General features: G+C 41.9%; 1 protein-coding gene across 1 annotated transcript; it reads right to left on the reverse strand.

The window, feature by feature from the left end:
* Nucleotides 1-558: 558 nt before the first annotated feature.
* On the reverse strand, nucleotides 559-26,304 carry cacng7a (calcium channel, voltage-dependent, gamma subunit 7a). The gene is made up of 6 exons (XM_062990030.1): nucleotides 26,237-26,304; nucleotides 16,024-16,219; nucleotides 7,892-7,978; nucleotides 6,432-6,572; nucleotides 2,921-3,066; nucleotides 559-1,299 (listed from the first exon to the last, which is right to left on the reverse strand). Exons 1-6 carry the CDS (start codon nucleotides 26,255-26,257, stop codon nucleotides 847-849), a joined length of 1,044 nt encoding a protein of 347 aa, XP_062846100.1. The 5' UTR covers nucleotides 26,258-26,304; the 3' UTR covers nucleotides 559-846.
* Between the last annotated feature and the right edge of the window lie 65 nt (nucleotides 26,305-26,369).

A 26,369-nucleotide genomic window follows, 5' to 3' on the forward strand; every position in this document is an offset into this window, starting at 1 on the left:
CAGACACGACCAATTACGACTCCTCCCACCCTCACCGTTTCCAACCAAAATATAAAAGTGCGGAAACTCTCGTATTAACATTATATGTTAACTTGCTGCTCGGGTGGTGGAGCAGCAGGGTACACTAGCCCACTGCCATTAAGATACAGGGATCCAGGATTCGAATCTCCCGGTCAGGCATCTGCATGGACATGATTGGCTAATATTTGAGAGGGGATGATGTTGTCAGCCTAGTTGTTAGAAGGTGCTCTTGTCAGTGCACTCTCTCAGTGCCTGTAGGAGGGGTTGCATGCTATGCAGACCTCTATATACAGAAGCAGCTGAGAGACCTTTCCGAGACCCTGGAACCACATTTAGAAGAAGCCAGTGGTGCTTACTGAGCCAAAGAAGACACCTTATGTTATTTAAAATGCAAGTATAATTCAAATCATTTCATTAAATAATTAAATAAATAAAATCAAGTGAACATAAAGTAGATAACAAGTGGAATAGAAATAATCTTTTCAAATCTTTAATACAACATTTTTTATGTTATATAAAAGAAAAAATAAAGCCAATTTTAATGTGTAGTTAGAAAGAGTTAGAAAAGCATGGAATTTAACCAAAGTTACCCAAACTTTTGCTAAAGGCTGTATGTTGTGTTTACTCCTTCTCCCCTACCTCTCCCAGTTGCTTAAAAAGTCATTTAAAATCCCTCCCAGTCCCATTCTTTAGTGTTTTAGTAAAATCTCAGGCACAAAGTTAAAAATTCCCCCCTAAAGCGTATAAAGTCCTCCCCTCCCTTTTGTATTTACTGTGTGTACATGTTTAAGTGTGCGTGTGTGTGGTGTGTTGTGATTCATCCGTTTAGCACGGTGAAGCGCTCATCCTCATGTGCGCATGATAGGGAGGTGGGACACCAGAGGGTGGGGCTGCCATCGGAAGAGACAGAGGGGCGTGGCATCCAGACTGGCTAGAGTGGATGGTGTGAGGGTAGGAGGAAGATGAGGAAGAGCTCGGCGGAGGGAGGTGGTAGCTGGTCGCGGAGGAGGGGCCCGATGAGGAGGCGGGGTTGGAGGGCAGGCTGCCTTTGGGGGCTAACGGTGGAGGAGTGTTCTTGAGCTGGATGGAGATGTCACTGGAGGCCTCGGAGGTGCTGCGGGCGCGCTGTGGAGGAGGCCAGGAATCGGGGTGCAGGTATTGGCCGCTGTAGTCACTGCTTTCAGACATGCGGGGCCGGTAAATTGCTGGGTGGGGTCGGTACATCTCCTCTTCGGCGTATCGCTTCATGAAGAGATAGACGGACATCACACCGGCACCCTGAAAAACAAATTCTTTGTTCTAATGACCCATGAGTAATACACGGACAAAAGTATGTAGTCACCATTCCTCGTGATGAACATGAACTGAAAATAAGTACTCTAATAAGTATTATAATATAATAATAATTATTATAATACATATTAATATTATTATACATAGCTAGCTATTCCCATTCTTTATGCTTATTATTATTGGTATTTTTTATTATGTATATGTTACTATGCATTTAGACTGAATTCAATATATGTAAACAGTTATAGTTATAAGCATTATATTAATCATAGATATTATAGTTTACAGATATTTTCATTTTGTAAAAACCACTATTTGCAATTCTGGTCTATCTATCTATCTATCTATCTATCTATCTATCTATCTATCTATCTATCTATCTATCCATCTATCTATCTATCTATCTATCTATCTATCTATCTATTTAACTATGTATCTGTCTGTCTGTCTGCCTGCCTGCCTGCCTGCCTGTCTACCTACCTACCTACCTACCTACCTACCTACCTACCTACCTGTCTGTCTGTCTGTCTACCTACCTACCTACCTACCTACCTACCTGTCTATCTGTCTGTCTATCTATCTGTTTATCTGTCTGTCTACCTACTTGTCTTTCTGTGTCTGTCTGTCTGTCTATCTATCTATCTGCCTGCCTGTCTGTCTATCTATGTGTCTGTCTACCTACTTGTCTTTCTGTCTGTCTGTCTGTCTGTCTGTCTGTCTGTCTGTCTATCTATCTATCTATCTGTCTGTCTACCTACTTGTCTTTCTATCTATCTATCTATCTATCTATCTATCTATCTATCTATCTATCTATCTATCTATCTATCTATCTATCTATCTCTCTGCCTGCCTGCCTGCCTGCCTGCATGTCTGTCTGTCTGTCTGTCTGTCTGTCTGTCTGTCTGTCTGTCTATCTATCTATCTATCTATCTATCTATCTATCTGCCTGCCTGCCTGCCTGCCTGCATGTCTGTCTGTCTGTCTGTCTGTCTGTCTGTCTATCTATCTATCTATCTATCTATCTATCTATCTATCTATCTATCTATCTATCTGTCTGTCTGTCTGTCTACCTACGTGTCTATCTATCTATCTATCTATCTATCTATCTATCTATCTATCTATCTATCTATCTATCTATCTATCTATCTATCTCTATCCGTCTGTCTGTCTGTCTTGGCATACACAAACCAAACTGAGTTTGATCCTGCTCTTGGTATGACTAATCAACCTAAAGCCAAAGTCCCATTCAAGTTTCACACTTTTATTCTTATTAGAATTAAAATCTGGTTGCACAACACCAGCACGTAACTAATTCAAAAGTCATTTAAAGTGCCAAAATACTGTTCCAGTTTAAATATGCATCACTGAACCGTGTAAATATGTGTATTTTTACTGACAGCATAAATTCATTTTTTCCGTTACTAATTAAAGCCATCCTTCATGCATATTAATGACAGAGTTCAAAAACTAGCTGCAAATTGTAGCAGCACATCAGCATTTTAATCAGTAAAGCCCAGTAATGAGAATACGAACGTGAGACCACAAGAGTGTCATCCTAGAACCTAAATTAGCAGCTTCGTAGTGGACACTAACCAGTACGGCTCACCTCTTTCAGCAGGAAAGAGCTGGCAGCAAAAGCAAAGGACCAGCCGTAGTGGTAGTGGAAGAAATGCTCGGACTCCCTCGGCCTGTTCATCACCTCGTCGTTTATACTGGAAATGTAGAGCACCAGGCCCACCACCAGACTTAACCCTGGATAACAAAGAGAGTACAAAGTAATGAGTCAATATGCACACTGTAAAGCTATAAAAATAAAGGAGAATATAAGCACTAGCATCAGCCAAGAGTCTTAAAGGGTCAATCCCACAATTTCTGATTGATAGCTGATGAGTGGTTGTATGATAACATAACACAACAGAAAAATAAAGCTAGTGGCATCAGTTATGTATCAGTTTATAGCCAACACAGTTTTACTTTCATTTTCAGAATAGACAACCCACCTACTGGCATTTTTAGAAGGTGGAAGACAACGGGTGTACAGTGCCTTGCAAAAGTATTCAGCCCCCTTGAACTTTTCAACCTTTTGCCACATTTCAGGCTTCAAACATAACGATATGAAATTGTAATTTTTTGTGAAGAATCAACAACAAGTGGGACACAATCGTGAAGTAGAACGAAATTTATTGGATATTTAAAACTTTTTTTAGAAATAAAAAACTAAAAAGTGGGGCGTGCAATATTATTCAGCCCCTTTACTTTCAGTGCAGCAAACTCACTCCAGAAGTTCAGTGAGGATCTCTGAATGATCCAATGTTGACCTAAATGACTGATGGTGATAAATAGAATCCACCTGTGTGTAATCAAGTCTCCGTATAAATGCACCTGCTCTGTGACAGTCTCAGAGTTCTGTTTAAAGCGCAGAGAGCATCATGAAGACCAAGGAACACACCAGGCAGGTCCGAGATACTGTTGTGGAGAAGTTTAAAGCCGGATTTGGATACAAAAAGATTTCCCAAGCTTTAAACATCTCAAGGAGCACTGTGCAAGCGATCATATTGAAATGGAAGGAGTATCAGACCACTGCAAATCTACCAAGACCCGGCCGTCCCTCTAAACTTTCAGCTCAAACAAGGAGAAGACTGATCAGAGATGCAGCCAAGAGGCCCATGATCACTCTGAATGAACTGCAGAGATCTACAGCTGAGGTGGGAGACTCTGTCCATAGGACACAATCAGTCGTACACTGCACAAATCTGGCCTTTATGGAAGAGTGGCAAGAAGAAAGCCATTTCTCAAAGATATCTATAAAAAGTCACCTGGGAGACACACCAAACATGTGGAAGAAGGTGCTCTGGTCAGATGAAACCAAAATCGAACTTTTTGGCCACAATGCAAAATGTTATGTTTGGCGTAAAAGCAACACAGCTCATCACCCTGAACACACCATCCCCACTGTCAAACATGGTGGTGGCAGCATCATGGTTTGGGCCTGCTTTTCTTCAGCAGGGACAGGGAAGATGGTTAAAATTGATGGGAAGATGGATGGAGCCAAATACAGGACCATTCTGGAAGAAAACCTGTTGCAGTCTGCAAAAGACCTGAGACTGGGACGGAGATTTATCTTCCAACAAGACAATGATCCAAAACATAAAGCAAAATCTACAATGGAATGGTTCACAAATAAACGTATCCAGGTGTTAGAATGGCCAAGTCAAAGTCCAGACCTGAATCCCATCGAGAATCTGTGGAAAGAGCTGAAAACTGCTGTTCACAAACGCTCTCCATCCAACCTCACTGAGCTCGAGCTGTTTTGCAAGGAAGAATGGGCAAAAATTTCTGTCTCTCGATGTGCAAAACTGATAGAGACATACCCCAAGCGACTTGCAGCTGTAATCGCAGCAAAAGGTGGCGCTACAAAGTATTAACGCAAGGGGGCCGAATAATATTGCACGCCCCACTTTTCAGTTTTTTATTTCTAAAAAAAGTTTAAAATATCCAATAAATTTCGTTCCACTTCACGATTGTGTCCCACTTGTTGTTGATTCTTCACAAAAAATTACAATTTCATATCGTTATGTTTGAAGCCTGAAATGTGGCAAAAGGTTGAAAAGTTCAAGGGGGCTGAATACTTTTGCAAGGCACTGTACCTGCACACATGGGGAAAATGCCAAAATCCTTACAGACAGTGACTTGTAGGAGCTGTAGAGCACCTATATGCAGGGCCAATGTGCTGCTCAGTTCTCCTTTCCTACCTCCAAAACACACCCAGAACTGGCAGCACAATAAAGGATCTCAGTGGGGGTGTGATAGTCTTTGTGCAATAAATTAACGCCCTGTCCAGGGTGTGTTCACACTTTGCACTTGGTGAGGTAGAGATAAATTAAAACTGGAATAATAAGGATGTCCTATCAGGACACACTGCAAAAAAAATCACGTTAGAATATTCCTTCATCAGGATAAAGGTAAAGAAGCAGAAGTAGTTGGAGTGGATACACTATACACTCTTCTGATGATTGGTTTAAAACAATATAAATTCTAATAAAGTCAATAATAATTAATTAAACCTTTAAAAAGAAGCTCTAAAAACCACTCAGGTGGTGCAACAATAAAACACACGCTAGCACACCAGAGCTGGGATCTTGAATACATCGTATTGAATCTCAGCTCTGCCATCTGGCTGGGCTGAGCGGCCACATGAGCAACGATTGGCCTGTTGTTCATATAGGGGTGGGGTAGTAGTAAGTCGGACAGGGTCTCCTCGTAACTGATGCAACTACGACCTCTGCTGGCTGATTGATGGCGCCTGCACTGGGGCGGGGAAGGAATGCGTTGATGAGGGTGTGTCTCTCTGTACACAGTGCTGATCCGCATTAGCACTCGCCTAGTGCAGAAGAAAAATGCATACGGCTGCTGCCCATGTGTCGGAGGGGGCGTGGGTTAGCTTCGTTCTCCTCAATCAGAGCGGGGATCACATTAATGGAGAGGAAGCATGATGCAATCGTGCAAATGGACACTCTAAAAAGTCGGGAGAAAAAGCATAAACAAAATACAAAAAAAATAAAAAGAAGCCGCTCTAGGGGGTGCCTGGGTGGCCCAGCGGTCTAACACACTAGCACCACTACCACTACAGTGGTGTGTTTAAATTCAATAGTTTGAATCTCAGCACAGATTCATGCTGTATGCCATTTCTGACACAACCGGACTTGGGACTGAGAGAGCACAAGTGCACCTTCCAGTGCCTAGGCAGCTCAGCCATTCTCCAGTCAGACCAGCAGAGAGCACCACTGAGATTCGAACCCCAGATCTCGACAGTAGTGAGCCAGCGTGATTTACCGCTGTGCCACCAGAGCGCCCTTGTTGTACGCATTACAATACTATATAATGAGAGAGTTCTGAATAACCTCCAAACTAAGGACTCCAAACTTTATACACCCATCTTTACAAAGTGCTTTATCATAATTAGAGTCCAGAGCCACATTGAAACACCTAACACTTGTTCACTAACACCTAGGGGCAATTTAAATATTTAGTAGCCAATCTATCTGCAGACATGCTTTCGAAAGGTTGAAGGTAACAGTGGTACATAGAGGAAGCTTACAGTGTGAGTGTGTGTGTACCTGACAGAATAAAGAATATTCCAGAGATGAAGGCTAGGATTGTTTGCTGGGGCCGGATGTGGCCGATGTTGCTGATGATGAAGGCGGTAAAGACAAAGAGAAGAGAGACCATCGGAAAAGGGGTTGCCGTCCTCACCATTTCTAAAGAGTAAAAAGAAAGACAATAACATTTACCAGATCGACTTACAGAAGTGCCTCCATAGTAGACGTTACCTTACTCTAGTTTAAGCAGACAGTCCAAGAATATAAATCTGCTGAAACCCTGTTAGAACCAAAGTGTTTGTTTTTTTTGCAAGAAATGAATAAATTAATAAGTGTTAGTAAGTAAGTACACATCAGCTTAAGTGCTTAGTAAAGAGGTGATGAAGGTTTTTAATTGTCTTTCGAAGACTGCAAGAGACTCTGATGTTCGGACAGACAAGGGAAGCTCGTACAGAGAAGAGCCTTGATGCTTGTCTTCCTTGAGTTCTCGGTGGAGGATCAAATCGAGCGAGACTAGTGGCTCGGAGGTTGCGTGGTACAAAGCGGGGTTTTATTAGACCTTGGAGGTAGCTTAGGGGTTGGTCCATTATTGGCTTTGTAGGCAAGCTACAGGAAGCCAGTGAAGAGAACGCAGCAGTGGGGTGATGTGGCAGTGTTTAGGTTGGTTAAAAACCAGTTGAGTAGCTGCATTTTGAATAAGTTGTAAGGGTTTCATAGTGGACATGGGAGCACCTGCCAGGAGGGAGATGCAGTAATCGTACCGTGAGATTACAAGTGACTGGACAAGAATCTGAGCGGCTTCCATGGGGAGAAATAATTGATGTTGTACTGGAGGAACCGGCATGATCTTGTCATGTTGGCTACATGAGAAGAAAAGGTCAGCTGGTTATCCAGGACAACACCAAGGGTTTTTACATTATCAGATGGTCTAATTTGGTAGTGGTCCTGGGTTGGGGATTGACCTCCAGGAATAAGTAACAGTTATGTCTTGCTGGGATTAAGTTTTAGATGATGAGCTGACATCCATTGTGAGCTGAGACTTGTGTACCAAGAGAGCGGGTATAGATAGAGAATAGAATTGGGCCAAGTACAGAACCCTGAGGAACACCAATAACAAAATTACATACTTGCATGCACACAGCAGAAAATTAATATATTTCTTAATCCCTGCATTTACTTTAAATTACAGCATATGGGTAACAGCACGAGAATAACTAATAGCTTTAGTTTAAAGGTACAGCTATCATGGTCTTCTCGCTTGAACTATCTATACCATTTTTTTCCTAAAAGCATACCATCACTAAAAAAAAAGCCCCTCCCCAAAGTATGGTGCTACCACCACCATATTTTAAACTGTGCACAGTGTTACCTGGCCAATCTTCCGTGTTAGGTTTACAACCCACATGCCACCAAACCATCCCACCAAGTTCCACTAGCCCTGTAGTAAGACAGGGGGGTTAAAATGAGACGACCCTCACTTAGTATGTTCGCAGTGTTCTCAGTGGTGATCTCAATCTCTGGCTCAGTGAAATATTCTGACGCCACACATCGCCCCTTCTCTGGCCCTAAGAGAGAGAGACAGAGAGACAGAGAGACAGAGAGAGAGAGAGAAAGACAGTGATTGTAAGAGACAGGATGAGCACATTAAAAAGGGATAAGTGAAAGAAGTAAAGAGGAGGAAGAGGAATGATGGATACAGGAATAGACAAAAGGGGAAAGGAAATGCAAAGGAATGGAATGATAGTGACAGACAGAGGATGGTAAAAGGGTCGAATGGGTAGAATGAGAGACGCCTAACACAAACATCAAGGAACATACTGTAATCAAGTAAAAAATACTGCATTTAATGTGTGGTGCATTACCGTAATACAAAGACTAAAAACAGCTGAGGTCATAAATTTACATACACCGATCAGCCATAACATTAAAACCACCTTCTTGTTTCTACACACACTGTCCATTTTATCAGCTCAACTTACCATATAGAAGCACTTTGTAGTTCTACAATTACTGACTGTAGTCCATCTGTTTCTCTGCATGCTTTGTTAACCCCTTTTCATGCTGTTCTTCAATGGTCCCACACCATCCCCCACAGGACCACCACAGAGCAGGTATTATTTGGGTAGTGGATGATTCTCAGCACTGCAGTGACACTGACATGGTGGTGGTGTGTTAGTGTGTGTTGTGCTTGTATGAGTGGATAAAACACAGCAGCGCTGCTGGAGTTTTTAAATACCGTGTCCACTCACTGTCCACTCTATTAGACACTCCTACCTAGTTGGTCCACCTTGTAGATGTAAAGTCAGAGACGATCGCTCATCTATTGCTGCTGTGTGAGTTGGTCATCTTCAAGACCTTCATGAGTGGTCACAGGATGCTGCCCACGGGGCGCTGTTGGCTGGATATATTTTTGGTTGGTGGACTATTCTCAGTCCAGCAGTGACAGTGAGGTGTTTAAAATCTCCACCAGTGCTGCTGTGTCTGATCCACTCATACCAGCACAACACACACTAACACACCACCAGTGTCACTGCAGTGCTGAGAATGACCCACCACCCAAGTAATACCTGCTCTGTAGTGATCCTGGGAGAGTCCTGACCATTGAAGAACAGCATGAAAGGGGGTTAACGAAGCATGCAGAGAAATAGATGGACCAAAGTCAGTAATTGTAGAACTACAAAGTGCTTCTATATGGTAAGTGGAGCTGATAAAAGGGATTTTTTTTTTATTCTCTCTCTTACGTCAGTTAGGATCACTACTATATTTTAAAAACATGACATGTCAGAATAATACCAGAGACAATGATTCATCATTGTCATCATATTCCAAGTGGCTCAGAAGTGTACACACATGGTTAGTATATGATAGCATTGCCTTTAAATTGTTTAACTTGGGTCAAACGTTTCACGTAGCCTTACACAAGCTGCTGGAATTTTAGCCCATTCCTTCTGACAGAACTGGTGTAACCAAGTCAGGTTTGTGGCCTCTTTGCTAGCACACACTGTTTCAGTTCTGCCCATAAATTTTATATGTGATTGAGGTCAGGGCTTTGTGATGGTCACTCCATTACCTTCACTTTGCTGGCCCAAAGCTATTTGCCATAACTCTGGAAGTATGTTCTGGGTCATTGTCCATTTGAAGACCAAACATTTAATGCCTGATGTCTTGATATAAGCCAGGAAGTCATAATGCCAAATATTTTGTGAACACCACCTTCACAACATGATGCTGCCACCCCAATCCTTCACAGTTATTATGGTGTTCTTTGGTTTGCAAGTCTCCCACTTTTTTCTCCATACATAACCAGGCCAAACAGTTCTGTTCTTTTCATCAGACCAGAGGACATTCCTCCAAAAAGTAAGATCTTGGTCCCCATGTGCAGGTGCAAACTGTAACCTGGCTTTTTTGGCGTTATTGGAGCAATGACTTCTTCCTTGCTGAGTGATATAGGACACGTCAATATACTGTTTTTTTTCTATTATATTTTATGCATTTTCACCCATTTTCTCCCAATTTAGTGTAGTCAATTTGTCTTCCACTTGTGAGGGATCCCTGATTGCAGTCGAGGTATATTGCTGGTCACGCCTCCTCCGACCCGCGCGCAGCCCTTAACGCAACCCTTTTTTACCTATGCACTCTGCACAGATGCCTCTCTATCTGCAAATCAGGGTCCTTACACAGCGTCTAAAGACCCCACCCACATAATCCGGTCATCCCGTCCTTCAGGCACTGCCAATTATGCCCGCTAGATGGCGCCCAGCCGACCGGTGGCAACATCGAGTTTCGAACCGAGGAGTTCAGAATCTCGGCGCTGGTGTGCTAGCGGAATATCCCGCTGCACCACCTGGGGGCCTGATAAACTGTTTATATAAATACTTTCTATATGTTTCCTCCAGCCTCTTCACAAGATTGTTTGCTGTTGTTCTTGGATTTATTAGTGATGTTCTCACCAAAGCACTTTCATCTCTAAGAGGAAAAATGCATCTCTTTCCTGAACAGTATGATGGCTGTGTGGTCCCATAATCATATTATTGAGTGAACATGGCACCTCCAAGTACGCACCTTGGCTGATTTCCTTTGATATTCCCACGATGTCAACTATGCTATGAATGCCGCTCAGGTGGCGCAGCGGTAAACACACACGCTGACACCAGAGCTGGGATTTCGAATACATCATATCGAGTCTCAGCTCTGCCATTCGTCTGGGCTGAGTGGCCACATGAACAACGATTGGCCTGTTGTTCATATAGGGGCAGGGCATTAAGCCGGATAGGGACTCTCTCATAAGTGATGCAACTACAACCTCTGCTGGCTGGTTGATGGCGCCTGCACAGGGGCGGGAAAGGGGTGTGTTGAACAGGGTGTGTCTCTTCGTATACAGTGCTGATCTGCAGCTGATCTCACCTAGTGTAGGTGAAAAGATGCATACGGCTGCTGCCCACGTGTCGGAGGGGGCGTGGGTTAGCTTCGTTCTCCTCAAATCAGAGCCGGGGCCGGCATTAGTGGAGAGGAAGCATGACGCAATCGGGCAATTGGATGGGAGAAAAAGGGAAGAAAATGCATTAACAAAATATATATATACCGTGTTTCCCCGAAAATAAGACATCCCCTGAAAATAAGACCTAGTAGAGGTTTTGCTGAATTGCTAAATATAAGGCCTCCCCCGAAAGTAAGACCTAGCAAAGTTTTTGTTTGGACCATACGCTGTCCCTGCTGTGCTGTACGAGTGTGCTGTGGTGAGCTCCCCCTGGTGGCCGGAAGCTGCAATACCGTCCCTGCTGTACAAGTGGCTCAGTATATATACAGTGTATCACAAAAGTGAGTACACCCCTCACATTTCTGCAGATATTTAAGTATATCTTTTCATGGGACAACACTGACAAAATGACACTTTGACACAATGAAAAGTAGTCTGTGTGCAGCTTATATAACAGTGTAAATTTATTCTTCCCTCAAAATAACTCAATATACAGCCATTAATGTCTAAACCACCGGCAACAAAAGTGAGTACACCCCTTAGTGAAAGTTCCTGAAGTGTCAATATTTTGTGTGGCCACCATTATTTCCCAGAACTGCCTTAACTCTCCTGGGCATGGAGTTTACCAGAGCTTCACAGGTTGCCACTGGAATGCTTTTCCACTCCTCCATGACGACATCACGGAGCTGGCGGATATTCGAGACTTTGCGCTCGTCCACCTTCCGCTTGAGGATGCCCCAAAGATGTTCTATTGGGTTTAGGTCTGGAGACATGCTTGGCCAGTCCATCACCTTTACCCTCAGCCTCTTCAATAAAGCAGTGGTCGTCTTAGAGGTGTGTTTGGGGTCATTATCATGCTGGAACACTGCCCTGCGACCCAGTTTCCGGAGGGAGGGGATCATGATCTGCTTCAGTATTTCACAGTACATATTGGAGTTCATGTGTCCCTCAATGAAATGTAACTCCCCAACACCTGCTGCACTCATGCAGCCCCAGACCATGGCATTCCCACCACCATGCTTGACTTTAGGCATGACACACTTATCTTTGTACTCCTCACCTGATTGCCGCCACACATGCTTGAGACCATCTGAACCAAACAAATTAATCTTGGTCTCATCAGACCATAGGACATGGTTCCAGTACTCCATGTCCTTTGTTGACATGTCTTCAGCAAACTGTTTGCGGGCTTTCTTGTGTAGAGACTTCAGAAGAGGCTTCCTTCTGGGGTGACAGCCATGCAGACCAATTTGATGTAGTGTGCGGCGTATGGTCTGAGCACTGACAGGCTGACCCCCCACCTTTTCAATCTCTGCAGCAATGCTGACAGCACTCCTGCGCCTATCTTTCAAAGACAGCAGTTGGATATGACGCTGAGCACGTGCACTCAGCTTCTTTGGACGACCAACGCGAGGTCTGTTAGGAGTGGACTCTGCTCTTTTAAAACGCTGGATGATCTTGGCCACTGTGCTGCAGCTCAGTTTCAGGGTGTTGGCAATCTTCTTGTAGCCTTGGCCATCTTCATGTAGCGCAACAATTCGTCTTTTAAGATCCTCAGAGAGTTCTTTGCCATGAGGTGCCATGTTGGAACTTTCAGTGACCAGTATGAGAGAGTGTGAGAGCTGTACTACTACATTGAACACACCTGCTCCCTATGCACACCTGAGACCTAGTAACACTAACAAATCACATGACATTTTGGAGGGAAAATGACAAGCAGTGCTCAATTTGGACATTTAGGGGTGTAGTCTCTTAGGGGTGTACTCACTTTTGTTGCCGGTGGTTTAGACATTAATGGCTGTATATTGAGTTATTTTGAGGGAAGAATAAATTTACACTGTTATATAAGCTGCACACAGACTACTTTTCATTGTGTCAAAGTGTCATTTTGTCAGTGTTGTCCCATGAAAAGATATACTTAAATATCTGCAGAAATGTGAGGGGTGTACTCACTTTTGTGATACACTGTATATATATATATATATATATATATATATATATATATACAGTATATATATATATAATTATATATAAACTATGCTATGAATGTAGGCCTTGAAATACTGCCACAGATACAACTTCACTTAACTTAATTGATGTCAATTAGCCAATCAGAAGCTGCTAAAGCCATAATATTGTTTTCTAAAATTTTTCGGGCTATTTAAAGGCACAGTCTACATGGTGTATGTAAACTTTTAACCCACTACAATTTTGATAAAGTGAAATTATCTGTGTGTAAACATTTGTATGTGTCATGTACAAAGTTAAGAACCTAAAGTTAAACTGTATTTAAAATAAAACATGAAGTAATAACAGGTCTTTAAACTAAACATAATATCACAAAAAAATAATAAAAAAACAGATTGTTAAGGACACACGCAAAAATCAAGCCAATTAATTTAATAACTAGACACAACATCTTCATCAGCGAACACTTTCTATAATTCAATATTAGTTTTTTACATTGCTATGAAGGATTTGCAGCCCGCTCTTCTTTGCAGGACTGCTGTAAATCAGACGCACAGCTGAGCTTTTACTAGCAGTGTTAATGATACCCATAAATAAGTCATAGTTTGTTCGTAATGCTGTCAGGGAAAAAAGCCATTTCAATTTCCAACAGTTGATTTGAGTTAAGAGAGGAGGTACAGATCTCTCAGTGATTTGTGACTCTCCCTCAGTCTCCCTGAACAGCCATGTGACAGGTGTTACATCGAATCATGAATGATGTTTACAGATGCACCCCCTCTTGAGTGGGCATGCTGCTGTTGCGACCTGAACAGTAAAACTTTAACATAATAAGTATTTTACACAAAAGAGCTATTGTTTATTATTTATTTATATACATGTTTTTACCACCACTTTATCCTGGTGAGGGTTGTGGAGGTTCCGGCCCAAAGTAACACACCCCAAAGAGAATGCCAATCCATCATGAAGCCTCGACCATTCTAAACCCGACACAGCAATTATGTTTATATGTAGACTTCTTTCTTAAATCTTTATTTGTGATGATTCCTGTAATCACATAAAACTACTTAAGGACCTTGGTACAAAAACTATGGATTTGCCGCTCAGGTGGCGCAGCGGTAAAATACACTAGCACAGCAGAGTAGGAATTTCGATTGCATCGTATTGAAACTCAGCTCTGCCATCCAGCTGGGCTGGGCGGCTGCATGAACAACGATTGGCTGTTGTTCATAGGGTTAGGCAAGCCGGATCATGGGTCCTCATAACTGGTGCAATTATGACCCCTGCTGGCTGATTGATGGCGCCTGCACAGAGCTGAGGAATAATGCCGATCAGGGTTTGGCTCTCCGTACACAGTGCTGACCGGTATATATGAACTCGACTCGTGCAGGTGAAAAATGCAGTCTGTACTGAGCATGTGTCGGAGGGGGCGTGTGTCAGTTGAGAAGCGTACACAGTCAGCGGTGGAGGGTTAAATAGGTGGAGGATGCAATCAGGGTAATTGGACACGACTAGATTAGGGGAGAAAATTGGGGGGAAAAGGTTGGAAAAATAGAAAATTAAAAAAATTTGTTAGGCAATTTTTGCCCCTTTATGGTGGGTGTGGCTAAAACACCTAACCCAGTGAGTAAGAGGTGTCCACATACTTTTGGCTATATAGCATAAGCAAATACTTAATACAAATAATACAATAATACAAATACCATAACATAAGATAGAATATATCAATATAACAATACAATATGTAAGTGTCTGGCTGTAACACAGTCCAGTGACCCAGTAAGTGAAATAAATAGCATTTGCAGGACAAGGTGACATCATTTTACACTGCTGTTAGCCAGCAATACCCTGCCAACTGGTGTGACATTGTTTCAGTCCACCTCAGCACTTCCTGCTCATGCTGGGAAACCAAAGTATCCTAACCTAAATGCATCATTTAGTGATGCACGTAGAAAATCCTTGTGTGTATGGGAGTGGCCCGTGTTCTCCAAAATGAACATTTTACTCTCTACACTCACTGTCCATTTTGTCAGCTCCACTTACCATATAGAAGCACTTTGTTGTTCTACAATTACTGACTGTAGTCCATCTGTTTCTCTACATGCTTTGTTAGCCCCCTTTCATGCTGTTCTTCAATGGTCAGGACTCTCTCAGGACCACTACAGAGTAGGTATTATTTAGGTGGTGGATCATTCTCAGCACTGCAGTGACACTGACATGGTGGTGGTGTGTTAGTGTGTGTTGTGCTGGTATGAGTGGATCAGACACAGCAGCGCTGCTGGAGTTTTTAAATACCAAGTCCACTCACTGTCCACTCTATTAGACACTCCTACCTAGTTGGTTCACCTTGTAGATGCTGGAGTTTTTTAACACCTTACTGTCACTGCTGGACTGAGAATAGTCCACCAACCAAAAACATCAAGCCAACAGCGCCCCGTGGGCAGCGTCCTGTGACCACTGATGAAGGTCTAGAAGATGACCAACTCAAACAGCAGCAATAGATGAGCGATCGTCTCTGACTTTACATCTACAAGGTGGACCAACTAGGTAGGAGGGTCTAAAAGAGTGGACAGTGAGTGGACACGGTATTTAAAAACTCCAGTAGCGCTGCTGTCTGATCCACTTATACCAGCACAAAACACACTAACACACCACCACCGTGTCAGTGTCACTGCAGTGCTGAGAATGATCCACCACCTAAATAATACCTGCTCTGTGGTGGTCCTGTGGGGGTCCTGACCATTGAAGAACAGGGTGAAAGCAGGTTAAAAAGGTATGTAGAGAAACAGATGGACTACAGTCAGTAATTGTAGAACTACAAAGTGCTTCTATATGGTAAGTGGAGCTGATAAAATGGACAGTGAGTGTAGAAACAAGGAGGTGGTTTTAATGAAACACGCAGAAATCCCAAATTATCTGTGGCTCTAATCTGTGACTAATCTGTCAGGGTGGAGGTGGTGCAAACGGCAGAAATCAGGAATTTAAAATAAGTAGAATGGGGGAGAAAGGGGAAATGACAATTTGTTTGTGTCTGATGAAATAATAATATAATACATGCATTTGCAGGGACTGGTACACTATAATCTCATGTCAAAAAGTGACAAAACTTTTTTTCAATATAGTACAAGGTAAAATGAGTGGGTAGGAATTACGGCATGCACAGCCTACCAGCAACAAAACAGACTCTCCAGAGACCAGAGTGCAGTGCCATCTTAACCTCAGTGGTCTGGTTTTGCTGCAGCACGATGCCCTCCTCCATCAGCAGCCAGTAGTCCGTGGACACAGCTACACCCACAAGGAGGAGTCCGCATGCCCCGAACACAGATGAGAGAAGTGTTAGGGCCTTGGTGCTGAACGAGCTCATCTACAGGGACATAAAGAGTACAAAAGGAAGAGAGACATGTAATTAATCAACACCATAGACTAATCTCACTTACTTTACTCACCTTCTTAACCGATTATCCAATCAGGGTCCCGGAAAAAAGGGGGTGGGGGGTATTGGGGAAGGCACAAAGTAACACCCTGGACGGGGCGCCAGTCCATCACAGGGCAGACACACATACACACACACCCATTCACCTATAGGGCAATTCAGTGTCTCCAATTCACCTGACTGCATGTTTTTTGGACTGTGGAAGGAAAACGGAGCTCCCGGAGGAAACCCATGCAGACACGGAGAGAACATGCAAACTCAGGACAGAAAGGACCCGGACCGCCTCACCTGGGGATCGAACTCGGGACCTTCTTGCTGTGAGGCATAGACTAATCTGTGAAGCTATTATCAATAAGCTTAAATAAAAGTGTGTTGTCACAAATGCTCTTTTATTCTCTTTCTCCTTAGGAAATAATTAAAAACAGCTTTTAATATGTTGCAAATTAAACATATCTTTATTATGAACGTGGCCATTAATGATCACCTCTATTCTACTTTCTGTTTTTGTTGGGAATGTTTAACATATACCTCAATAAGTTAATAAACTTAAATTTCCATGTTAAAGGATGTTAAACCTTAAACCTAACGAATCTATATATTAGAATTTAGTTTTGATTGTGTTAGCTTGTAGTAGCTTGTATTAGGAATTAACTGTTACAATCTATAAGCTTTCGTTATGAACCCAAAAGCCAGAATACTCATGTCAAAACTGAACCTATAGCACCATCTAGCAACCATAAGTGGTTATTCTTCCTGGTAGAAGCAAGGAAAGTGTCATGTTTCTGTCACATGGTTTTAAGAGGAGGCTTATGCCAAGTTCACACTACACAACTGGATCTCTTGTAATCGGGATTCTCTTAAGTCGGTGTGGCTTTCACACTACACGACTGATCGGTGATAGGGGGTTTCACACTACACGCTCTATCACCAGCTGGAATCGCAGGTGAGCTTCTCTGGTCTCCCAAACTACGTTTTGTCACGAAAACAAATGCGAGAAGTGACGAGGGGTTTAATGACACCACGTCCAAAAATGCACGTCAACAAGTAGCGAGCGATCAAAGTTGTTAATGCGCTGATGTGCAGCGTAAAATCAAAGAGGAAAAATAAATGAATCTGAGTGGATTGGGCTACATGAACAGCAGGAATTGTTCTATAGTGAGTTGGAGGTTAATAAATATTTTTTGCAATGCAACGTTGGTGTTATGTATAGTAGAGAACGATAAGGTCAGAAATACTGTAAAACTTGTGTGTGTGCTGATGTATTCTGATAGAAACTATATTACGCCCCTGTCCCACCTTTTCACAACACCTCCCCTGCGTTTCCCCTCACACCATAACTTGCGTTCTCATTGGGTGTTCGACATAGCACTCACTGACAGTCGGGCAACTCAGATCTAGATATCTGACATGCTAGAAATCTCGATTCGGTCGAGCGGCTCGGATGGAGTTGTTGGATAGTTCACACATAGCGATCGAGAACCGAGTTTCGATCGCCGAGCGAACGCCGAGTTGCTACCGAGCCGGCAAATCTAGCAACGAGCGAAAATCAGGGCAAAAATCATGTAGAGTGAACTAGGCATTAATTGGCTACATATACTGGAAAGCACAACTCTCAAGTAAGTTGTAAAAGGGCGGGACAGTTAGCAGTTTGTGTTTCACACACAAGTTCAGACACACACTAACACACCACCACCATGTCAGTGTCACTGCAGTGCTGAGAATGATCCACCACCCAAGTAATACCTACTCTGTAGTAGGGCTGGGCGATTTTGCCGGAAAAAAAAATCTCGATTATTTTAAAATTATAACCGATTGTCGATTACGATTTCGATTTTTTTTTTTTTTTTGTATAATGCAATTGAAATAAGACTCAAATTTCTTTTTTTTTGCATTGTAATTAAAAGCTGCAGAAGTGCAAAAATAGTAACAGCAACACCTATAATTATCCTTTCAAGGGACTCAAACTTTATAACAATAACAATATCACAATAATTAAAACAAAATAGAAATCTAAATTAACAAACAACTCTTAAATATTGTGCAGCAGAACCACCTTAAAAAAAGTTCTTTTGTCCTCTGTGTGTGCTCCTGAGGTGCCACGCCCCCCTCTCCATGAGCACACTCTGTCTCCAGCCAGCCTCCCTCTCCTGATTGGTTAGCTGGGGCTAATTAGCCCCAGCTGCTACTATTTAGGAGAGGCTCAGAGAAAGGCTGGTTGGAGACTATTTTCATTGTAACTCTGTTTGCTCTGGTGACTGTTTGCTCCTTGCTCCTTGCTCCTTGCTCCTTGCTCCTTGCTCCTTGCTCCTTGCCGTTTAGTCCTGTTCAGTCAGTTTAGCCCTGTTAGTCTGTTTAGTCCTGTTTAGTCTTTGTTTAGCCTGTCCGTTAGCCCTGTTAGTCTGTTTAGTCCTGTTTAGTCTTTGTTTAGCCTGTCCGTTAGCCTGTTTAGTCTGTTTAGCCTGTTTAGTCTTGTTTAGCCTGTTTAGTCTTGGTTTAGCCCGTCCATTAGCCTTTTGTTTGTTTAACCTCCATGTGTTAGCTCTGTGTTATCTTGTCTTGGTGTGCCTGTCTTTTGTTTATTAATAAATATAGTTTAGTTTATTACATCTCTGCGTGTGTGTCCGCCCCTCCTGTCCGTCTAGCCCACATAACCGTTACATCTTTACAGGTTTCTTAAAAGGAACACGAGCCTGTTTACTGTTTCCACCACTGAGTGAGTCTGTATCAGTATCTACACTGGGGGGGCATCAAGTAATCTGATGCCCCCCCTCAGCTCAGCTCAGCTTTGATTTTGTCCTCTTGTGATTGGGGGGTGGATGAAGGGGGCACGTTCTGCTTCTAACAATATGGACTACAATTCCCATGCTCCCACGGACTGTCACGTGACTGTCACATGTCCCCGGTCAGCCAATCCTGATCGGGCTCACCGTCTCCGGAGTTTTGATTCAGTTCGGCTGTGTTTGATTCAGTGAATCTTAATTAAACTCTTCTGTTTGTGTCTCGTTTTGCCGATCATGTTTGCGCTCCTTATTACTGAATCGAACCGTTACCGTGTATAATCCTTGTTGTCTTCCGTTTACTGTTTTAGTCTATCCTCTGGTTTTGGACTCTACCTGGTTTTGTACACTGTTTTTGCACTTTTGATATTAAACTTTCCCTGATTTATATTCCGCGAGCGTCTGGTCAGTTTCTGCCTCGTGACATGTTGGTATTTTAATTAAAATATAAAGTATACAAACAATCGCGATTGTCACATTCTAACATCGGGTGAAAACGTTCATGCGAATTAATCGAATTAATCGTGAAAATCGCCCAGCCCTACTCTGTAGTCGTCCTGTGAGAGTCCTGACCATAGACCACTGAAGTCGTGACGTCATTTTGTAGTCCACGCCATGTTGTTATGCCCATATTTGGTAACCCGGGTCTAAGCAATATATTGAATGGGAAAAATGAATTGAGATTTTTAAAATTGCCTCTCTCGCATCCTGTAGTCATAAAAACATTTCCAAAGCTGTTACGTTTTGTTTTATGGAGATTCTTCTGTCTATTATCACTGGATCCTCTGAATTATGAAGTCGTTAAAGAGTCAAAATATGAATATTGCTACATGTAAGCTAATGCTACTGCACACTGAATTGACGTCACTAGACTGGAAGCCTCTTAAATAACCGCACGAAGCAGCGCGATTCACCAGTGTAACTGTGTAACAGTGCGGTGATATTCACAAGTTTTACTTTATATTTTTAGTAGCTAGCTACATTAAAGTAGAAAGCAAGGATGGTCGGGTGTTACGCCTTTGGTTGCACTCACCAAACACGGGCTGCTCATTCCGTCGATTCGATTGGTGTAGTTCAGTGACGTCTAATTAATACGCAGTAGCATTAGCTTTAGTATAGCATTATTAGTATTACGACCCTTTATCAACCTCGTAATTTATAGGATCCAGTGATGTACAGGAGAAAAATGTACATCGGACAAAACGTATAGGGTTCTGAACATGTTTATTTAGCACAGGATGCGTTAGAGCCGATTTTTTTAAAACCCCATTCATTTTTGCCATTGAAAATCAGGCTTAAAAGTAATTCACTGCTAGTTGTATCATGTATGACCTGTATGTGACAAATAAACTTTGATTTGACAAGCTCACTACAGCCTCATACAATCTGCAATATAAATCACATCTATCAGATCACGTATTTAAAGGGTTTTAGGGTTTAGGGTTTTTTAAGCGCTTTCTTTTAGGCTTATAAATCCCTTAATGCTTCCTCCTTTGTCCTGAAAAATCCTCTATTCATTGTACGAGTGCACCCTTAATCACTAGACGATTGTGTGTAATGAGCAGAGAGATCAGCCACTCGCTAAGTATACACTGGAGATTGGTGGCATAGTGATTTGGGACTGAAACTCTATACACACGTGAGTGGCATGAACAGATCCAAATAATACTGAAACAATTATCATTGAAAAGTGTGATTATTCCAGTTCGCTCAGTTAACACAATAGCGCAACAGTAAATTATGATAGACCCAGGGTTTAAATCCACAGTGGTGCTAAATATGGTGTCCAGATATGATTGACAATGTCTTAATTTAAGACTCTGCAATGGACTGCCGTATGTAACGATATTACTGGATCGGCTATAGGTCAAATGTTTCATATTTTATCTGGTCATCGATAAAGAGAGCTAAATAAACAAATACAGATGGGTGCTCAGGTGGCACAGTCATCTAATGCGCTAGCTCACCACAGCTAATATCTTGAGCTACTGAGTTTAAATTCTTCATGTGCTATTAACCTGGCCGGGTGTTCCAGCGGGCACAATTGTCTGTGATTGAGGAAGGAATGGAGGGAGGTCGATTGGTCGAGGAATCGGACACGACCGGATTCAAAAGAAAATGAGTAAAAGCAGAAGGGAAAAAACAAGTACGATACAGATCTTATTTAAACTTTAATCTGATGGAGCTGTCCAGTGCTGAAATTATGAACATGAATGCTACAAAAATAATGTAAATATTAATATAAAGCAAAGGAACAAACAGATGCAACTGAGTCTGTGCTGTTTTTCTATTCTGCTTCACACAAACACTATAGACAATATCAAGACAAAAATGCAGTGCATACACTGCAAACATGACTCTTTTAAAAACTACACCACCCATGATGCACTGGGGATTTCACAGATGGTCTGTCCAACTGCATTAGAAGCAAAGGCTCAGAAAGTATGGATTTCTGAAGAGAAAGCATTCTGTCTACTGTCATCTGTCAGCAATTGCTGTAGCTGAAAGAAATGAATTCAAAAATTAAACGAGGCGTCGCAATACTTTTGTACATACAGTGCATGTCCGGGTTGCAAGATGAAAGCCTGGCTACATCAAGTCTACCAAAAGCACGTGGAAAAATGTGTCCTGCTCTGATAAATTCCATGTGTTTGGTGCAAAAACAGCACTGTGCAATACCTAAAGGACACTATACCCACAGTGAAGTATAGTGGTGGTAGCTTTATGCTTTGGGGTTGTTTTTTTCAGCTGAAACTGGGACTTTAGTCAAGGTGGGGGAAATAGAAACAGTTCCAAAAATCAGTCTTTTGCCACAAAACCTGCTAAAAAGCTAAAAAGGAATTTCACCTTTCAGCATGATCAGTGGATACAGTGGATTTTCTATCCACTGTACATCATTTTATTATGGACAGGATCGCATTTGTCCAGGGCACAATGGAAATACATAGGGTGTGATTTTACTACAGGGAATCACATGCTTACTCGTTTACTTACAACTGTGGGTAATCTTGGGTACTATCGCAATCTATATGCATGTTTTGGATTGTGAGAGGAGCCCACACAAAAGTAATATTAGGGGGATAAAAACCATTATCTGGAAAGAACTGGAAGATTAGTTTTTAAAGAATTCCCCAATATCCCATTGCAGACCCCTATGGACTTGAATGATAGGGTAAAGAGAAAGTTAAAGCGGGTCTGAAAGCCATTCGTTGTTCTATTTTTATTACCATCTTAATATACCGCAGTCATTGACAGAAGGCAAACAAACATACTGGTAAGACAAGACTGCATTCTGTCACTATCCTTACTAAACCTGTATGCTAAAAATATTAGAGATGGGACGATCGATCGGCTATGAATCGGTATCGGCCGATTTTTAATCAAAATATGCTATCGGCGATCGGCGATATTTCCTAAAAGTAGCCGATCCGATCGTGTGATATATAAAGACCATGTTAAGTTAACAGCTCAGTGGATTGATCCAGACTTTGAGCTACGAAGCGCCAACCATCGCATCACCATTCATCAACCATCGTACAGAAACCACAGTGAAAGCTCTTCATGACCTAAAATAACATCATTAATGTTGTGCATCATACATACGATGTAATTTTGCTGATTGTAATATTTACTTTAAAAAGATAATTCAACCCGGTCACATCTGAGTCGATTCTATCAGCACGTTATATAAACTCCTGGTTCACTTTGGTAAATCGTAAGCGGTTTTTACTTGTGATGTAGATGAGAACAGAAAACATTACAGAGCCAATCTGAGGCAAAAGTTTATTCATTACCAAATTCGCTGAACTTTTAGCTCCTTAGACGGAACGAGTCTGACGGTCGGTTACAGATCTGTGGTAATAGCAGTTTAATTAAGCTTTTTAATGTAAGAGTCACACAGAATGTTCTGTAGTAGTTGGTGTTTATTTAAAACCACGACATTTAATTAATAACAGTAAACACGGAGAGATAACTGAGAAGAGAAACTTACGCTTCGCGAAAAATGAATCGACTCGTGAATCAATGAATCACTTATAGCGATACTGTGAACAAAGCGTATCTTCTAAAGGCGCGCACACACACACACACACACACACACACACACACACACACACACGCTGCTCCGGTTTATCTTTACTGTGAGGCTCTTTTTAAGTTTATTTATTTTATTTTATTTACCAGCTTGGAGGTCTCTCACATCCTCAATGAAATTTAATCCTAGTGTTATGAAATAAAACAAACGACAGCGTTTCCCGTTAAGCCACAGATGTTCTCTTCAAAATCCAGCAGGGTTTTTTATTAAACGCATTTGGTTTTTAATCATCTAAAAAATGTGACAGACCTTTAACGGAAAATCTCAACCAAACACTGCATCAGTTCTAATTGGTCCATCACGTTTGACTGACATCCACATCTTCCAATTGTAGACACTTTGGACGACATGACATAAAACAGTGTTTTTAGTTGTGGCAGTAGTAGATGATTTTTAAAATGCTAAAAGTTTAAGTAGATCAGTTTTTTTTCTTCCGATATCCAATCCAGTGATTTCCAGTGAAATATTTCTATCTCCGAACAACAGTATCACTATCTAGACTGTGGTATTCTCTGTGGTTCTTCATGGATGTAAAAGCTGGACAATAAAAAGCCTAACAAGAAGAATATTGATGCCTTTGAACTTTGGTGCTGGCAGAGACTTTTGAGAGTACCCGGGACAGCAAAGGAGACAAACGAATAGATCCTCAATCAAATCAAACCCAATCCCTCATTCAAAGTCTAGATGGAAAAGACTCAATGGAAAAGGCAGTTCTGCCTAGAAGAGTTGAAAGTAGAAGAGGAAGAGGATGGCTATCAACAAGATGAATGGACAGAACTGAAGGATCAGTTCTGTCTGGGCTTTGAGTCATTAAAAAGCCTCAAAGCCCAAACAGAAGACAGAATAATCTACGCATCTATGCAATACTATGCATATGGGTGTGAGGTGTCAGAAAGAAGTAGACAACTTACTTGTAAGAATAATCATATACAAATATATATCATACAAAAATAATAATAACAGTGCCTGTATTGTTTCCACTTTCAGTTATTTTTCCCACCACAGTGTATGTTTGGTGTTAGGTGGTGGTGATGGGTGCTGTAGAAAGACCTTGGCCCAAAAATGTCAAGTAGGACATTGTCTTTTATGCAGTCGTGCACAAGCAACCCCCAAGGGGAGAAAGAAAGAGAAAGAGAAAGAGAGAGAGAGAGAGAGAGAGAGAGGGAGAGGGAGAGGGAGAGGGAGAGGGAGAGAGAGAGAGAGAGAGAGAGAGAGAGAGAAAGAGAAATACACACATACCTTTACATGTGCACTTTAATTCCACCTTTATGTAGATGGATGGATGGATGGATGGATGGATGGATGGATGGATGGATGGATGGATGGATGGATGGATGGATGGATGGATGGATGGATGGATGGATGGATGGATAGATAGATAGAGTACATTTAATAAGGCCACTCTTGCCGCCTGGCAAGGATTCCCCCGCCTAAGACAAACACACCACGGACCATAAAATAAAACACGCTTTAGGTCGCCCATCTGTTATAACCGCTTTATTCTGTTCAGGTTGGCAGTGGGTCTGGCGCGGCTCGAAATCCTTGGCATTACAACGTGGGAAAACCCTGGAAAGGGCGTCAATTGATCGTAGGTCACCCACATTCTGCATGTTTTTGAGACAACATGAAGGACAAGAAGAAAGGAACTAACAATTAGAACTATCTAAACCAGGGGTGTCAAACTCAAGGCCCGCCACGTCATTTTATGTGGCCCGCACGAGGTTAAACAGCTTACGAATGTTGTGATGGTTCGAGTCGTTACAGAGACGCACTTATAATTTAAGCGGCAACTGCTGACATCGTAGTCATGACAACTAACTTTGACTTTCGCTGAGAAGCCATGTGACTTTTACAGCAAAAGAACGCGGGTAGCGTAGTCAGTAATGTAAACAATAATAATAAATACAAATAATTATCTTGCAATATAATACAGAAGCATCGTCTGTAAGAAGTGACGTTTATATTCTTAGTTGATTGTAAATGTTTAGCAAGTATATTACAGCGTTTTAGTTACAAATTTACCGTAATTGCGTAATTAAATACGGTTGTTATCGTTACTATAGCAATTACTATTTTTTACACAAAATGCTAACTCGTTAGCATGTAACACTGCAACTACAGCTATGTGCATGTACTGTATTAAGTTCTTTATTGTTTTTATTGTTTGTATTTTGTAGTTTTACTCCATTCTGATGCACACGGTGTATCATACAGCTAGAAAGCAAATAAAACCAACATAACTGTGTTCTGGAGGGAGTTGTCTGTCTGTCTAGCTGGAAAAAGGGGGGGGACTCATAGAGAGGGGAGAACAATCGTCTTAAAAAACACTGTAAAATCCTACATAAACTGCATCTCCCAAAATGCATGCTGATTTTGTGAAGAAATTGAATGAAAGTGAATACAAGTTTGTGCGTCTCTTGTGTTATGAGGCCGTGTCTGTGGTAAAGGAGGACAATATAAATGTAGATATACATTATACATATACAGTATAAATTTGACATTTTGACACCAAACACAGAATTCAGCCTCCAAAAAAAAAAAACAGCAGACTGCAATCACAGCAGGATACGTTACAATCGACCCTTTGAGGGCCACCATGATGCAGATGTGGCCCTTGGTGAAAATGAGTTTGACACCCCTGATCTAGACTGTGGTATTCTCTGTGGTTCTTCATGGATGTGAGAGCTGGTCAAGTAGCCAACCCACATTCTGCATGCTTTTGAGAGTTCGTGGGAGGGCAACCGGAGTACACGGGGGAAACCCAGGTGGAAACACGCACGCGAGCTCACGAGCGAACACGCACGAGCGAATCCGCTTTGCTGCTGCAGCACTGGCAGCAGTGCACGCTCCAACGTGATCCTGAAACAGCAAGCACCCACTTAGAAACTCCTCCTATCATCATCATCATCATCACCATCATCATCATCATGCTTCCCCCAGAGCTGCGCTACATTACAGCAGTGAACTTACTAAACAACAACGACCCGCAATTTAATACTTAAAACGGTTATAAACACAGAGAAGTGCACGTGCATTAAAACAGCCATGTACAATCAAAATAGCAGAAAATGCACATACCTTTAGTAAACTTCCGGTCATATTTTCCACTCCACGTTTTCCTCTTGAATGTTTATAATCAGAAAAGCTTAAATTCGCGAGTTTTTCGTGTATTTTGCGTGTATAGACGATGAATAACCCACGCAGTGTGTGA

Source organism: Trichomycterus rosablanca, chromosome 2 (assembly GCF_030014385.1).
Source record: "Trichomycterus rosablanca isolate fTriRos1 chromosome 2, fTriRos1.hap1, whole genome shotgun sequence".
In the NCBI taxonomy this organism is placed as follows: domain Eukaryota; kingdom Metazoa; phylum Chordata; class Actinopteri; order Siluriformes; family Trichomycteridae; genus Trichomycterus; species Trichomycterus rosablanca.